This window comes from Mus pahari, chromosome 8 (assembly GCF_900095145.1).
Source record: "Mus pahari chromosome 8, PAHARI_EIJ_v1.1, whole genome shotgun sequence".
In the NCBI taxonomy this organism is placed as follows: Eukaryota; Metazoa; Chordata; class Mammalia; order Rodentia; family Muridae; genus Mus; species Mus pahari.
Window position 1 is genome coordinate 15,883,800 of NC_034597.1, and position 17,989 is coordinate 15,901,788.

The window sequence follows — 17,989 nt, forward strand, 5'->3', positions numbered from 1 at the left end:
TCTGATACTATTAATGATACTCTCTTACGTTTGCAGACTGGAGCCTATCATAACTGTCCTCTGAAAGGCTCAACATAGCACAGAAACCCATGGCCAAACATTGGATGGGGCCCGAGAAGCCTTATGGATGAGTTGAAGGAAGGATTGAAGGACCCAGAGGGGATACAGACCCTACAGGAAGACCAACAGAGTTAATTAGCATGGACCCTTGTGGACTCTCAGAGGCGGAACCAGGAACCAAAGGCATACACAGGCTAGACATAGGCTCCCCCACACACATACACACATGTAGCAGATGTGCAGCTTGGGTTTTATGCAGGGTTTCCGGCAATAGAGGCTTGGGCTGTGCTGTCCCTGAATCTGTTGCCTGTCTGTGGATTACTTTCCCCTTTCTGGGCTGCCTTGTTTCGCCCTCAGTGGGAGAGGATATGATTAGCCCTGCAGAGATTTGATGTGCCAAGGTTTGGCGGATGAAGCAGTGTTAGTTAATCCGTTCTAAACTCCCCAGCAGGTGTGCACACACTTACCATCTGCCAGATGTTTTGGATTCACGAATGAAAGACACATGGATGCGCGCACACACACTCATACACAGCACTGTAGTTTTAATGTCTTAAACAGCACAATGACTGGACATTTCCAAACCTCCCGAAGCTAGCACACTCTCCCATCCAATATTCCTCAATTATTACTTTCTGAAACCTATATTCCATCTCTGCTAACCCAGACTCAATCTGAAGGGTCGCTCTTCCCTGATTCTTTTTTTTTTTTTCCTCCTCTATTTCTTTTTTTTTTTAATCAAATATTTTATTTATTTACATTTCAAATATTATCCCCTTTCCTGGTTTCCCCTCCTATTCTATCCCCCTCCCCCTGCTTCTATGAGGGTGCTCCCCATTCCAGCCTCCCCACCTTGGCATTCCCATCATTCTTACATATTGTATGCTTTCTCTCCTGCAGCTCTCAGGCTTGATCTTTCTGCCCCCCACTTTGGTCATGGTGACTCTAAAATCTCTTCCTCTTTGGCTCCTTTGCCCAGGAAATAAGTTCTGCCTCAGTCTCACTGTCCAGCCATTGGCTGCTAGCCACTTTATTTCACCAATCAAAGCCAACTGGGGGCAGGAACCCCCAGAGTCTTACAGGCAGATGTGCTGGTTGCCACATAATTTTAGGAGCCAAATTAACACAAATAGCATTAGAACCAATCTACATCAGGGAGATACCCATGGTGGGACTCCACTGTCTCAGAGAAGAAAGGGAGGGGAAGGGCAAGAGACTGCGTGATGGGGGAAGGGAAGAAGGGGAGAAGCAATTGAGATATAAAGTTAATAGATAAATAAATAGGAAAACAAAACAAGCAAAACTATCCTGGCCCCCAACACAAGACCTAGAGCCAAATGCTTCTAACATGTGCCACAATGGGTGATTTATTTGAGGGTTTCCAAATAACCGCTTCAGTGAAAAGATGTCAACTAGAAGAGTCAGAATTGAGAAAAAACCTCCTGGGGGAGGGAATGAATCCTTTGATAACAGGAAAATGTTATCAGACATCCTCTCCTCTCTGCAGTGTTGAGGATGTGGTGAGCGTCTTCTGTGGCTGTAGCCTGTAGTCTCCACTGCAGTGTGTGCCTGTGCAGCCTGGGGTGGGGAAGGGGACATGAGGATGAAGGCTAGCCCCCAGAGTGGCATGGTTCTGTTTACTCCTAGCTCTAATTTAGGGAGAAAACTCTGGGCACTCTGGCTGGAGGTTGTCCAAGCAAACATCCTCAATGAGATCAAGCACACAGTGGTCAGCCTGCACATCCTCAGGGGATAGGTGACGCTGCTCTGACCTGGTGACCTGTAAGGTGTGAGAGAAGGCAAGTTCCACATTGTTGGGGATCTTTAAATCCACTGTCTGGCAAACAGAGCCAGAGAGCTTGTGTATCAGATAAAACACACTGGTGTGAGGACTGACCTGGACACAAGTGAACTGTCACCACCAAACATCCTCCGTGTGTGGATGGAGCCAGGTGTTCTGGCAAATTTCCAGTGTGAGAATTTTTAACACAGACAGTCTTGGAAGAGAAATGCTTGAACAGGGCTTTTCCCATGTCCTGAGTCCTATTCGACAGCACAATTGGCCATTACCAAAACCAGGATGCCCATGGTGACTTGGGGTGTTGTTTCCCTAACCATTATTGTGCTGAATGTTTTGCAGTTTCCAGAGAGTAGCACTGGGGACATAGGTCAGTGGTAGAGTGCCTGCCTAGCATGCATGGACTCTGAGTATGATCCTCACCAAGACACATATATGCATGCATGTATGCGTGCACACACACACACACACACACACANANAGAGAGAGAGAGAGAGAGAGAGAGAGAGAGAGATTAACAAAGACCTTGCTCCTCAGATGTAGCAGAAGCGGTAGAGTACTTGATTCCTCCCTATACTGTAGTGCGTGAAGTTTTCCATGATGTTTTCTTGATAAGCTAATACTACTATAAAGAACTTTTAGGAGCCAGAGGTAGAACTCAGTGGTAGTGACCACATTCAGAGTAAATATCTGCTAGTCTCTGCCCTCACCCCAGAACCCCCTTCCCTAAAAAACAAAACAAAACAAAACAAAAAAATCAAAAAACAAAAAAAGATGCCGTGTGTGACATGGCGTCCCTGAAGGGGAGGGCGCCTCAAGTGTATCTTCCTCTGCTCTGGTTCACTTTAATGCATGTGCTGTTCCACTGTGCCTGCCGTACAGGTTTGATATCTGTGTGTTGTACATACATGTGGGTGCATACTCATGCTGGTGTGCTTCCATATGTGGAACTCAGAGGTCAACCTTTGCTGCTGTTCCTTAAGAGCCATTGACTTCTAAAAAAATACGTGTATCAGCATATGTTACTTGTGTATACCATGGGATTTTACTGTGGGCATTCTGTGAGTCTGATAACAAATCTGGGCCATGGGGAAATATACCAAAGTACTCATCAGGAATGGAGGTTCCTGAACTCCATCCTATACTGAAGTCTGAAGGGTGGGTGTGGGGATTTCATGTGTGGTTAAGTAGCCCACCAGAAAGGGGAGTGGAAGTGGAGCAGGGCAGGGCAGGCAGATCATTTGTAGGGAGAACAGAGGAGAGTGAAGGGAGATTAGCTGGGGTGCAGGAGGCAATCTCTAGGATGTGCCAGACCCCTGGGATGGGGCAAGATCATAGAGAGTCTAAGGGAGCAACTCTAGCTGAGATTCTTAGCAGCAGGGGATGTGGATGCTGCAGTGGCCACTTCCTGGAATCATGCGGCACTCCCAGTGGAAACATAAGGAGAGTGTCCCACCCACGGAGCCTTCAACCCAAAATGTGTCCTGGCTCCAAGATGTGCACACAGAGCAGAGACTGAAGAATGGACAACCCATGAGTGCCTCACATTGAGACCCATCCTGTGGGCAAGAACCAATCCCTGACACTATTAATGATACTCTGTTATGGTTGGAGAAAGGAACCTAGAATAACTGTCCTCTGAGAGGACTCACATCTCAACACTAGATGGAGCTTCCTCAAGTTGGATGAAAAGTTGAAGGAGCTGAAGAGGACAGGGACTCTGTAGGAAAACCAGCAGAGTCAACCTGGACGCTTGGGAACTCCTAGAGACTGAACCACCAACCAGAGTGAGCATGGGCTGGACCTAAGTCTTCTGCACATAGATAGGAGATGAGCCACTTGGTTTTCATGCGGATCCTCACACACAAAAAAACTAGAGCAGGGGCTGTCCCTGAGCCTGTTGCCTACTTGCCTGCCTGTCTGGCCTCAGTGGAAAGGATGTGTTTCATCCAGCAGTAACCTGATGTGCAGGGAAGGGAGATGGAGGATGTGGGGGTAGGGTGGAGAGCATGAGGGGGTTAAAATCCAGAGGAGGCTTCCACTCTAAATGGAATGAGGGGGAGAACTTGTGTGAGGGGGTACGGGGAAGAAAGGAAGGGCAGATATTGGATTTTAAGGTGAATAAATAAATAAATTTAATAAAAAAAATTTAGCCTGCCAGATTCATAGTTGGTCATCTTGATGTAATCTCCGGCCAAGGAAGTAGAGTGTCTCTGACGACTTCTGTCTGGCCCCTTGAAAGGAACAGAGAGGTTGGCTTCAGTAGGTGACACTGGCTGCTGACACAGATTCACTTAGGGAAGGCAGAATTTGTCATAAACATATTACTATGCTAGCAGCAGTGGATATTACTCACAAGCTCAGATGGTGAACAAAACTTCCATTTGGTCTTAGTGTAAAGTTAAGACAAGAGCAAGGTCCTTATTCTAGAAAGATGGCTCTCACTCTCCATCTTTTTAGAGCGAAAGTGTGGTGGGGAGAATGGTAAGTTGCTCTCAGAAGAAAAGGACTGGTTGGTGAGGCCTTGGAGGTAGGACAGGTTTTTGTTTGGTTTTTTTTTTTTTTTTTTTTTTTTGAGACACATTCTCATGTATCCCAAGCTGTCCCCAACCTGGTTTTGCAGGTTTCCATTCAGCATAGATGAGCCTACTTCTACTCACAAGAGCTAGGATTACAAGTAGGAGCTCCAAAGCCAGTGAGGACGGCACTAGTCACTGAGCCCTTGGCTTCCTACATGCTAGGCAGTCACTCTGTCAACTGAGCCGTACAGTATTTTCCTAAACCCCCTCATGTCAGCTGACTCTTTTCTTTCTTCAGACAGAATCTTTCTTCGGACAGGTGTAGCTAACCTAGGCCTGTAGCCAGTCCTGATTTGGTATCTTTGGAAAGCACCACACTGGGTCCAAGGGCTTTTCTCTTGGTGGCTCCACTATTTCAGTTTCTTTTGCCAACAGTTCATCATATCGATGCCAACGCCATGGTGGCTGAATTCTTTACCCGCTAAGGCATCTTGGAGTAGTTTTTAAAAGTTAAGCACATGGTTTATCTGACAGTATCCCCTAACTCACGTTTCACATTGCAACAAAGCCCTGCTGGTGCTTCCTGGATGCGCTTCCAAGCAGCTGTAAATGATGATACAGGTGACCTTCATCCTCCACACCCACCCTGGTGTGATTTCTCACTGTCGGCTTGCTCGTATTGCTGAATAGTAGCTTTTGAAGAAGGAATGAGATATTCCTGGGCAGGGTTTGGGAAAGTAAAGACTCAGTCTCCCATTTTGGAAGAGCTAAGGTGTTTCCAATCAAGCCTAGAGCAGATCTCTGGCTTTGAAAGGAGGAGTTGCTCATTGGCTATGATCCAGGAGAGTCTTCTGGGAAGGACGCTTCAGTTTCTGGTGAGTACAGGGAGAACATTATCAGGGAGGCAAAGGCTGTTCCCCATGATATCAGCAGTCCCTTTTCTGGACATTCTATTGTATCCTGGAGAGCTCTTGGCATCCCCTGTGATGTCACCAGTGTTGTGGCAACACCAACTTCTCTTAGAGCATTCAATCAGTACCCACAGAGTTCATCTTGAGTCATGCTTTCAAGGCTGAGGACCAGAGTAAGGTAGAAGGAAGCTGGGCTTCCATCTCAGTGTAATCCAACAAGAAAGAAGTGGTCCTGGGAAGACCCAGTGCGTCCTGGAAGAGAGTGCCGAACTTCCTGGAAGAAGTGGGCTTGAGCTGGGTCTTCCAGTAATGGGGCACTGAAATTGGAGCCTCCAGGAAGCAAATGGCCTCCTGTAGCTTATCGTAACCCCTGAAATCCAAGGATTTCAAAGCATTAGTTTGTCCAGCACAAAGCAGGGATCTGGCAAGACCAAAGGTGTTCTACTGTGAGCTCAGAGCTCTTATCCACTCTTACAGGGGATTGGTAGTATAATATGGGAACAAAAGGAGACCACCAGGGTCAGGTGCTGACTGATTCCCAGGTTCAGGCCTAACGTCACTGAACTTTATTACCCATGGCTTCGTGTAGGTACAGTGGCTTCCTGACCATAGTTGCAGGGAGAGGAAGGTGCTTCTGGCTATGTGACCTTATGTTACCAGAACTCTTCTGATGAGCTCTCATTGAGAGTGTCTTCTTAGGTTTCTGAGTCAGCTTTTGTGGGTGGCAGGCATTTCTCTAGTATAGACAAACAACTGTCTGAGGCAGTGGACCCAGACAGAGAATAGATCCTAGTGCCAGCTCAGGGGTGTTTTGATCTTCCAGTGGGTGAATTGATGAGTCTGTTGACCATGTTCTGCCCCTGCATGACTTTCTAATCCACACAGGCATGGACCTAGAGTGACATCGCAGGAGCTCTGAGCATCTTCTCAGCATCTGAGTGCATGTAGAATGTACTCTTTTTTTTCTCCTGGCTTCTGAAATCACAGACTTGAGGCCTCTGAAGCCAAACTGCTCCATGTGCAGTTGTTAATAAGCACCGAGAGGCCATCTGTGTGCTAATCATGAGCATGTGTAGGGAGGCAGAGGAAACACCTGGATGCTTTGATACTTCCCCACTCTACAGAATGATGGGAGAGCTGAGATCCACACAGGAGGCCTCTCAAGCCTGGGCCAAAATCTTTGGGGTGTCCCTGGGTTGCAGGCGTGCTCTCTTTCTGTTTGTGCCTCAGAGTGGTCTGTCCATCCTCTATGCTTTCTCACTATGCAAGCTCACGTGTAGTCTTCTACCTACAGAGGCTGGCAGACAGCCACCAGCCCCTACACCTGTCCTCACCAAGAAGCAGGTGAAGAAGGAAACAGAGAGGCTGACCACACAGCTTCAGCTTACGATGATGAGTGAGAGAAGTGAGCAGCGAGATCGCCTGATCCTCGTTACTGAAGGGTCCGTGGACAATAGGTATTCATTGTTTCAGACTGCCTGGTGTCAGTCTTGGGTCTTCAGTGTCACCCTCATCCTTTTATAATCTTGGATTGAAGAGACTACTCCGCCAAGGTATCCCTGTGCTCGGTAACATGACACCTCATGTCCCTAAATGCTTCCTGGAAGAGAGGCAGAACTTGAAGCCTTGGGTAGAAGTGGGATGGGCAATGGGCTCTTCTGCTTCCTCAAATGAAAACCAAAGCCTGTAGTCTCAGTAACAGAAATCGGAGGTTGAGGCAGGGGAGAGTGGTGAGTTCCTAGCATGTGTTCAGAAAGGCCTTGGCATGTGGTAGATTGTGTGAGATTCTAGCTGTTGTGGGTTTGCGGTGACTCTTCTAGTTGCCTGGCAAGAGATTGAGAATTGAAAGTTCCTGGTAGCACCTGGAAGGGCCTGGCCCTAGGTTTTCCTGTGCGTGCCTGACTACAAGTCATGGGTCATCGCTGTTCCTACTGATCCTTGTGCCTTCTATTCTGAGATGATACTGCTCCATCATTTCTCCAGCATCCCATTTTGCGCTCTCTTCCTTGTCTCTGTCTCTCTAATGTCTTTGTTTCTGACTTTGTCTCCTTTGCTTCCCTGTGTGTGTGCTCATGCCTGTGTCCCACAAGCCCAACCACATGTTTGCATGTTTGCGTGTCTCTAGACTTTGGGGTGCAGAGATCTGCCTCTTGGCCCAAGGATATGTCTGTCTCACAGTTCCATGGTGATGACAGTGCTTAGGTCTGGGAGCCCCACTTTAAACAGCACAGCTCTTGGCCTATGAGCTTACTGCACATTTGAATCCTTCCAGTAGTTTATAAAGCTCTCCTGGTGCTGGGGTCTCAACCCAGTATTATGTGCAATGTCTACCTCTTCAATAAGAGTTACCCAGGATCTGAAAACCCTGTTTTGAAAACAGGAGAAATGAAATCACAAATTTCTGGTGGGTCAAGACCTATGTCATAGGCTCCTGAGGTTATAATTTGATACTGACCCTTCAGGCCTACTGAGTGAGTTTATGCAGCCAGAGCAGCCTCCACCTGGACACCTAGGCTCTGGTGGCCAGGGGTGAGGATAACAAGGTTACAGGTTAATAGGTGTAGAATGTGGCATCCCCTGGGTTGGGGCAGTAATGGGCACAGCCTGAGTGATCCTACAGGTCTGTGTTCATGGCATTCTATCCTCCTGGGTCCAGCCCCTACCACAGGCCAACTACATTTTATGAGAAATTGCATTTGCAACATAAGCATGCCATGTCACAGCTGCAGACCTTGAACAGGAAAAACACTGAGGCCTCCAAGAACTTGAAGATGCTTGAGGAGGAGTCTGGCTTCTATCGGTAAGTGCCTGTCAGGCATCCCTGAAAGGGGGGAATGGCCATTTCTGTCTGTCTTTGTTCCTGGATTGAAGAGTCCCCAACTCTGGGTCTATCCCTTTTGCCTCTTGGCCATCAGCCTGGCTTGGGCCTTTTGGACTCAGTTTCTCTAAGTGTAAAAGAGATTCTCATCCCTCCCAGCATTGTCTTACCATGCTCAGGAGCCTTTAGACAGAAAAGTGGTTCACATTGTGAGATGGTGTCAGTGAAACCTCTGGGGGCTCAGGCTGGGTTCTTACAGAGCTAATTTTCATGGAACAGGTATTTAGAATAACCTCCCTTGGTTCTCCCTTGAGATTATGTGCACACGGCATTTTGATGTTTTCACATTACTCTGGACAGTTTACAAGAGGTGATTCCTCTTTCTCTTCAAGGGACATGGATCCCTATTGGTGTTGTGGACTTCAGAATTCATTTATTCTTTTCTGAATGGGCCGTTCTTTATTTTGGATGTTCTGAGTTCGGCTGTCATGGATGAACTGGACCCTTTTGTAGGTCTCCATGGGAACCTGGAATCTGGGCGGGTTAATGGGATCTGGAGGTAGCAATGGCCAGAGGAGGGTGCAGGTGCTTACTGTGCAGTCTCTTTCCAGCAACCTGCGCAGCCAGCTGCTGATGGCCCAGTCTCAGCTGAAGACCAAGGTGGATATGCTGAAGCAGGAAAATAGGAAAATTCGGAGGCAATGTGCCGCACTACAGCAGAACTTGGGGGAATTGAGACTGATCTATAAGAATCAACCGGAGGACACCAGTGACCCCCAGACCCAGCAGCAGCAGGTAGGGACAGGCAGCTGGGTCAGGCTGGTGTTGTTCACCATTTCTCATTGACTTCCTGTCTGTTCACTGACCCACCTGTTCTTTCACCCACCCCCTTTCTAATCCACACTCTCAACCAGCCACCTACCTCATGGACTCATTGTTCATTTCTCTGTCTATGCACAGAGAAATGTCTATATTCTGGGACGTTAGTCTCTTTTGAGAAACTGGGTTATAGGCAGCGTACCCTGCTGCTTTAGTTGAAACTGCAGTCCAGTGAGGGAGAGAGAAAAATATCATCACATCACACCCACATATGTCCTCATGATAGGTGGGGTCCATCGCTTTGAGTGAGGTCTGGGTCCTCATCTATGTGGCAGGAGATTTGGGACATCATAAGTGGGAAGCACCTTGCAGGGAGAAGAATATAGTGCAAGTGACAAATGACTGTTTTTCCTTGTCACCCGTTTGGGTGGCATGTGGCCTTCTCCTTTTTTTCTGCATCTCGGTGAGGTCTCTTCTGGTTACCCAGTTGTTGGTTCACACCTACAGAAGCCTGAGGAGCAGCTTGTCGGCCTGCTTTCTCTGTGTGTTGCTGCAGACATCTCCCTTCCTTGGGTTTACAGTCTGGAGGTGGCTACAGGACCAGGGATATGGAAAGAAGTCTTTTGAAGGGTTAGGAGATGTGGGAGCTCAGGAGAAAATGTTCTATAATCTCAGCATAATCTGGCAGGGCAGAGAATGCTTTCCACAGCTGTTTGTTTCCAAGAGATGCATGGCAGAGCCTCATCCCTCTCCTGAAAGAGCTGGTGTGCTTCGTCCAAACTCTCAAGGTCGTCTAACATTAAGCCAGGGGACGGTGTGTTGCAGCATACCTGTGTGCGTTGGCTAGAGGAGAACATTGCTTCTTTTCTTTTAAATCCCTATCTTGAAACACTAATTCTTACCTCCCCAGAAGCATACTTTAGTAGCTTCTGGCTTGTCTGGCTTACCTCCAAGCTCTTGGGATCCTGTGTAGGTGGTTGGTATTGTATGAACATCTCTGCGTGCTAGTGTACTACCCTCCACTAAGAACACCATCTTCTAATGAACAGGATCCGGAAAGAATGGAGGAATTGCTGCAGGACAGACACAAACAGAAGGAGCCGGGCATCCAGGAGAAGAATTTGGCGGAAGAGCTGCAGTATCACTTTGAGGTCCTCCGGAAGAGGTAGGAGCTCAGGCTAGGAACATAGTGTTGATCTTCCTGGTATCCCATGATACCTTGGATCTCTGTGTTTTATGGGATTCTGCTCATCAGCAAATCTTAGAGCCACTGCCAGGAAAAAAAAAAAAACAGCTCAATTAATTGTGATGTCAATATGACTTTCTGTTTAGTAAACCAGCCATATGTTTGATCCTTCATATGACCGAGTTGTTATGACTGCCTTCTCTGCTCTCTTGTGTGTTTGGGTTAGGCTGTGTTCATACTCACAAGAGATATTCTTGCTTCTGCCTCCCGCTTGATAGGATCTCAACACGGGCACCTCCATGCTTGGCTGTGTTCATATTTTACTCCCAATATCCCCTTTACAGAACAGAATCCACTCCATTAACCGTGCCCTCTGGATGTTTACCCATTTCTGTGAAAAGAGTTCTATGGCTAATAGAGCTTATCTATTAAATGTGGTTCATTTACACAATGGAATACTACTCAACTATTAAGAAAATGTGGTTCATTTATACAATGGAATACTACTCAGCTATTAAGAACGAGGACATCCTGAGTTTTGCAGGCAAATGGATGGAACTAGAACATATCCTGAGTGAGGTAACTCAGACCCAAAAGGACATGCATGGTATGTACTCACTAATAAGTAGATATTAGAAAAAACAAACAAGCAAGCAAACAAACACCAAAAAAAACCAAAAACCAAAAAAACCAACCAAACAAGATGTACGGAATACCCAAGATAAAGTCCACAGAATTCAAAAAGCCCAACAAGCTGACGTGCCCAAGTGAGGACACCTGAGACCTACTTAGGAGACAGAAGAAAGCAATCACAAGTGGAGAGAAGGGGAAGGACCTGGTGGGGGGAGTGGATGGGGTGGGGGGTTAGAGTGGGGGGGCGGAAACCTGATCTGATATTGGGTGGTGAAAAGGACTGAAGCCCTGAGGGCCAGCAGAAAGAACGTAAATAGGCAACCTCAGGAAATAGGAGGTTGAGGGGACCCCCTCCTCCCAAGAATGCACCAGAGACCTGGGAGGTGAGAGGCTCCTAGAACTCAAAGGGAGGGACCTTGGATGAAATGCCAGTAGGGGGAGGGAACTTACAGAGCCCACCTCCAGCAGGAAGACAGGACATCAAGTAAGGGATGGGGTTGCCATCCCACAGTCACATCTCTGACCCATAATTGTTCCTGTCTGGAAGAATGACAGGGATAGAAAAGGAGAGGAGCCTGAGGAAAAGAAGGTCCAGCGACAGGTCCAAAGTGGGATCCAGTTCAAGGGGAGGTCCCAAGGCCTGACACTGTTGCTGAAGCTATGGAGCGCTCACAAAAAGGGATCTAGCGTGACTGCCCTCTGAAAGAGGTGTACTCTGTGGTACTCTAGCATGTCGCTTGGGTGCAAGATATATCCCGCCTGAGCAGCAGGACTGAGCCAGCCTCCTGACCTTGTTCAGGTTCTGGACTGCAAGGCTGTAATCTGGGTCTCTCTAAAAGGATGCGGTGCATAAAAAACTGTTCACGAATAACTCGTTAATCACACATATGCTGTTGATTATGGTAGGTTGCTTTTACAAAATGATGCCTGTTCTCTGCAGGAAAAATTCCTATCCTTTTTAGTAGGATGTTGAACGTATAGTGCACAGAGAAAATGTCTAGTCTCAGCTACTGTGTGGTTCTTTTTCTTTTCTTTTTTTTTTTTTTCTAGATAGGGTTTCTCTGTATAGCCCTGGCTGTCCTGGAACTCACTCTGTAGACCAGGCTGGCCTCGAACTCAGAAATTCACCTACCCCTGCCTCCCAAGTGTTGGGACTAAAGGCGTGTGCCACTATGCCCGGCTTACTGTGTGGTTCTTACTCATTGGTGATACAAACAATGATTTCATGTGCCCTGGGTCTCTGGGACACAGGCACAGTTTTACAGGTCATTGTTATGGAACACTTGCATAGAGGTTGCCCTCTTGTGTGCCCTGTCCTACGGTGAGGTTAGTTACTGCCTTTTGATGCTTCCCTATTACCTTGAGCCGTAAGGAAAGGTGGAGATTCTTTTTGAAGGACATGGATCCCTCTTGGTGATGGAGACTTTCGAATCTGTTTATAATTTCCTGAATTGGCTGTTCTTGTTGTTTTGGGTTGTCTGAGCACAGCTGTTATGGCGGGATTGGACCCTTTCCTAGGACTTCATGGGAACCTGGGTCCTGTTGGGCTTAATGCAACCTTGAAGTAGAAGTGGCAGGGGGAGGCTAGCAGGGACTTACTGTGCACATGTTGTTTCCAGCCACCTGCACAGCTGCTTCCTGACAGGGCTGAATCAGTTGAAGAAGGAGGTGGGAATGCTGAGTCAGGAAAACAAGGAAATGCAAGGCGATTGTGCCCTACTACAGCAGCACGTGGAAGACTTGAAGCCAATCTATAAGAAGCAACAGGAGGAGGACAGTGACTTCCAGACCCAGCACCAAAAGGTAGGAACAGGCAGGTGGCTTAGGTAAATGTGTAGCCCCATTTGCCCGTTGGACTGCCTTTCTGTTTAGCCATTCACCTCTGCTTTATAATCCCTTTTATAATCCACCTATCACTTTCGTAATACACACTTCCAACCAGTCACCCACCGTGGGTAATGTGATTGTTTTTTTCTCTGTCTATGCACAAGTATTATTTGTTAGTGTCTTGTGAGAAAATCAATTATAGGCAAGCAATCGCTGCTGCCCTGCTTGAAACTGCAGTCCAGGGAGGGACATGAGTGAATAGCATGTCCACATGTACGTGTTCTCATGATTGGCAGGGTGCTATACAACAGAGCTTTGACTGGGTTCTGGGTTCTATGACTCCTCTCTATGGCATGGGTCATGGGACACCACAGGTTGGAAGCAGCGTGCATGAAGAGCCTAATGCAAATGTCAAATGCTTCTCATTGTGTCTTCTATTTGCTCAATTCTTGGTTCACACTGACAGACGCCTGAGGAGAAACCTTTCAGCCCTCTTTTCTGTGAGGGTTGCAGGACAGTTTTCCCTTCCTGGAGCATCCTTTCTGGACCTGATTACATGACCAGGGATGTGGGGAAAACCTTTAAGGGGCTGTGGGTTGAAGACTTGGGAAATCAAGGGAGAAAGGTTCTCTAATCACTTCAGTATAGTCCAGTCAAGCATAGCACCCTCCCACGTGATGGACAGCAGATTTCTGACCCTCCTCTGAAAGAACTGGTGTGCTTAATCTAAACTTCCATGCTCATTGAACATGAGGTTGCTTTTCCCTAAATTCTCATTCTCTTCTCTCCTCTTCTCTCTCTCTCTCTCTCTCTCTCTCTCTCTCTCTCTCTCTCTCTCTCTCTCTCTCTGTGTGTGTGTGTGTGTGTGTGTGTGTGTGTGTGTACATTGGGCCATTTTCTTCTCATTCTTACCTTGAAGCAGAGGGATTATTGCTTCTCCCGAAGCTCGCTGGGGGAAGCTTCTGGCTTGCCTGGATGACAGGATCTCTTGGGATCCTCGTGTGTGTGTGTGTGTGTGTGTGTGTGTGTGTGTGTGCCCTCTTATATGGGTGTCTACGCATGCCCGTGTATAACACCATCTTCTAATGAACAGCACATGGAACGGATGGAGGAAAAGCTGCAGTATGTGCTGAAGAAGAAGAAGATGGCCATCAAGCAAAGGGAGTTAGCAGAAAAGCTCAAGTATGACTTTGAGGTCCTCCAAATGAGGTAGGATCCCAGGCTGGAAGGCGAGGGTAGAGCCGCCTGGGTCCCCTGTACCTGGGATATCTCTCTCTCATATGGGCTTCTGATCATTCGCAAGACTAAGAACCACTGCCAGGAAAAGCATAACTCAATGGGTTTTGGTGGTCTAGTCAGGAAGAACTTCTGTCCAGGAAACCAGGTGGTTGACGGTCTCTGTGTGCAAGCCATTGTGACTGCCTTCTGTGCCTTGGACGATCTGAGCAGGCTGTTCTTGAACTCACATAGATCTGCTTCACCTCCCCAAGTCATGGAATCTCAAGGTGTACACCTCCATCTCTGGCTGAAATTACATTTTAGTTAGGAACATCCCCCGTAGAGAAGAGATTCCACTCCTTGTAACACTGCTTTCCCTGGTGATGAACCATTTCTGTGATACGATTTCTCTGGATGCAATAGGTCAAGCAGTTTCTAGGATGCAGATGCCTCTGCTGTTGGGTTGTTCAGCTCCTTCACGGAAGTGTCCTACCACAGACTCCCATACAGAGCAGCGATGCAGTTTCCCAGCTCTAGTCCTGAGGAGCGTCAGCTTTGTTTGGTTCCAGAGCCTGTGCTGGGCCATTGTACTCAGAGACGCCACTGAAGAATTGGTGCTCAGGCCTCACAGGCTCGAGCGTGTGTGATGCTTGGGTCCCTGGTGCCTTCTGAGTGCATGGCTGAGCTATCATCATGACCTTGCTCAGGTGCCAAGGCTGCAAGACTGTAGTGTGTCCTTTTGTATAATGCTGTGATCCATCACTAACTCGCCATAAGTAACTTGTAGCATCACTCATATGCTGTTGAGTATGGTAGGCTATCTTTACAAAGGGACGCCCTGGAGTGCAAGAGGAAGTCCTATACTTTCTAGTAGAACAAAGAACATACAGTACCTCGATCAGATTCTGACCTGTGTGTAAGGCTGAGAATGTTTGTAGGCCCAGCTACTATGCGAGTGTTATTCCTTGGGGTATAAACAATGGCTTCAGGCTAAGGACCCATGTTGAGTGACCAGCACAGTTGAGGTGGTGGGAGGTAGCAGACTGTCAGCTAACATGACAGGTCCCTATCTAGCCAGTGGCTTAACTGCCTTCCTCTCCCAGGTCTAAGAAACTGCGGCATGAGATGGAACTGGCCACAGCCCAGGAAGACAGTGTCCTGCAGAAAGACCTGCTGCGTCAGGAGCCACCCGCTGCATCCGGAGCCTGCCGAGCCCCATCCCCAGAAACCACAAAATCCCTTGGATAGATTTGCTTTAACATATTCTATTTCCTCATTGTGAATAGGCCCTAATTTTATGGAGCCTGTGAGCCACCAGTCTTCCTCTGGGTCTGCTTCCTTCGATGTTCTGACAACTCCCCTTGAGAGAACCGAGGTGACTGCCCTGTCACTGTGTCCAAGACCAGGGACAGGCTGAGGGTTTGTGATGCTAAATCTGTAGTGAGAGAATGGTGCTTAGCATAATTTTGTGTTTGGGTTTCTGTTTGGGGTTTTTGCTCTTAGATGTTTTGGTTTTGGTTTTCTTATTGATATGCTATCTGTTCTTATTATCATTTTTCAAAAATTGCTAGCATCATTCACTGTTTATACTGACTTCTTTTTTAATGCCCATTAAAAGTATGTTTTATGAATAATAAACATTTCTAACTCTTCACTTCGGAGACCATCGTCTATATTCAGGTGTGCTGTCCCACTCCTGTAACCCTAGAACTTACAGGCAGAGATGGATCTCTAAGTTCCAGGTCGTGTGGGCTACATAGTGAATTCACAACCAGCCTGGCCATACAGGCAGATGTCGTCTTGTACGTGGGTATGCTTGACTCCACGGATCCACACTTGATGCTGTAATCACTACCATCCCATATCCCTGCTGTCGTGGATTTTGCTGCCCATAAAATGTAATCCTCTATGACACATGTTCATTATTAACCCTGTGGAAGAAATTATTGATAAATACACCCTTATTGCTCTATAGCTTCTCGGGAAATCTGAACATTCAAAGGAGTATAAAAGAAATCAGGAAATACAGAGCTATGAGCCTCAGTTTTTCTTGAAATTGGCATCAGTAATAACGACATAACAGATATAATCACCTTCCAAGTTATGCTGTGAAGTAGTTTTTTACAGATGTTGTTGGCCTTGCTCGTACATTTGTGTGATATGTATGTGTGTATGTGTGTGTGTGTGTGTGTATATATATATATATATATATATATATATGTGTGTGTGTGTGTGTGTGTGTGTGTGTATGTGTGTGTGTGTGTGTGTATAAAACATTATTTGGGGCTGTAGAGATGGCTCGGTGGTTAAGAGCATTGACTGTTCTTCTGGAGGTCCTGAGTTCAAATCCCAGCAACCATATGGTGGCTCACAACCATCTGCAATGAGGTCTGATGCTCTTTTCTGGAGTGTCTGAAGACAGCTACAGTGTACTTCCATATAATCAATCATTCAATCAACAAATCAATCAATCTTCAGGCTGGAGCAAGCAGGGCTTGAGTGAGTGGGGCTAGAGCAAGAAGGGAAAAACGTTATTTTTGGTGAATTGGCTGACTTGTCTGTGGCCCCTCTGCATGCAGTTCCCTCAGTGGCCAGAAGAGGGAGTCAGATACCCTGTTAGAGATGATGAGCATATGTAAAGTTTTAGTTGGGTTGGTCACCTCCAACTAACTGAAGAAGTGTTCGGTCAGGTGCATGGGGTAGATATGCCAGGATTCTTCGACTGCCAGACATTTATGCAGACCTCTGATGTTGCCACTGCTTTCTATGAGTTCGGCATCAATTATTTTCAATTTTGGAGCAGATCTCTCAGTTCTCATCTGGGATGAAATGTAGTTTAGGCACATCTGGTGAAGAATTGAGATTATCCTCCTTGATGATAGGGTAGGATAACGAATCCTTGAAAACAAGGAAAGTACCTTCATCTAAGCAGTGTTGGAAGGAAGCTGGAGAGCAGCCACAGTGCACGGAGCCTGCATCAGTGGCCACATGTTTCTGTGGAGAGCATGCCTGTGCAAGCCTGTGCAAACCTGGAATGTAGGAGGGACATGGTAGGTCTTAGAGTGTACTGAGGAAGTGTTTCTTCCAGGTGATTGTTTTATGGTTTATTGACTAGAACCAACTTTCTGAGAGTGGAGGTGAGACGGTGTGTTAAAATGTGGAGGACATAATCCTGTGAGTCTCCAGACAGTTGCTGGCAAACCAGAGATTTTTACAGTTTCAACATCCAGAGAAGCAGGATAGAAGCTTTTGTTAGTCTCTGCCGTGGGATACTTGGTTGTTACGTCCTGTGCCTGACAGAGAAAGAGCCATCTTTAGACATGATGAATCCAGGTGAGGAGATTCAGGACATACTTCCAAGTTACTACCCTACTGAGTGTGTGTCTGTGTCCATCTTAGTACATGAAAGGAGCCTGTGGCTGTCTATGCCTTACTCTCTTGTGGGCTCTCAGCATAGTGTGTAGTTGTTTTGGTAAATGTGCCCAGATGGGTAGATTAACCTGGCATCTTTTACTGGCACATGTGCTGGTAGATGATAGTTTCATATCAGCCATTCCAAGTCTAAAGGATCCTTAGTGTACAGTGTGGATGGAGGCATCTCCTTTCCTCTCCCAGAGTGCTAAACATTCCCAATCTTAAATGAAGTCTGTCAGCCAGTCCCAAGGGTTATTCTTGGGGCACCAAAATTGACAGCTGAGTCTCCTCATCCAACCTGCTGTATAATTGTAGAAGATGAATGAGCATCAGTACCCGGGATGTAGCTCAGTGTTAGAGTAGTTGCCTAGCATGCACAGTGCCCTAGGTTCAGTCTTAGCCCTACAGGCTACCAAGCAAGAAAAATGAAGAAATGAAGTACATGGGGGGCGTAGCATACAACAAGGTGAGAGTCCACATGGAGGCTTTTCAGTCACTCTATCCTCCCGAGTCCCACAGCTCCCTGTATGAATTCCATTTGTTACGTATTTTCATTCAGGACATTATTTGTTCTTGGGGTGGAAGGAATTTGTATGTCATCAAAAAGCACAAATCTCTCTCTCTCTCTCTCTCTCTCTCTATATATATATATATATATATATATATATATATATACATATATATATATATATATATATATATATATATTTCTAGATAGATATACAGATATATTTTACAAAGGACATTCATATAGACAAAGTGCTGGTGAGATTCCTTGATTGAGGT

General features: G+C 46.7%; 1 protein-coding gene and 1 pseudogene across 1 annotated transcript; both read left to right on the forward strand.

Annotated features, from left to right (window-relative positions):
• The first annotated feature begins 5,158 nt into the window (after positions 1-5,158).
• Positions 5,159-15,442, forward strand: LOC110325024 (putative mediator of RNA polymerase II transcription subunit 26). The gene is made up of 7 exons (XM_021202825.1): positions 5,159-5,252; positions 7,945-8,088; positions 8,718-8,901; positions 9,975-10,090; positions 12,376-12,547; positions 13,665-13,780; positions 14,893-15,442. Exons 2-7 carry the CDS (start codon positions 8,003-8,005, stop codon positions 15,035-15,037), a joined length of 819 nt encoding a protein of 272 aa, XP_021058484.1. The 5' UTR covers positions 5,159-5,252; positions 7,945-8,002; the 3' UTR covers positions 15,038-15,442.
• Positions 15,443-17,112: 1,670 nt separating this feature from the next.
• The window catches only part of LOC110325723, a 39,901-nt pseudogene continuing 39,024 nt past the window's right edge, over positions 17,113-17,989 (forward strand).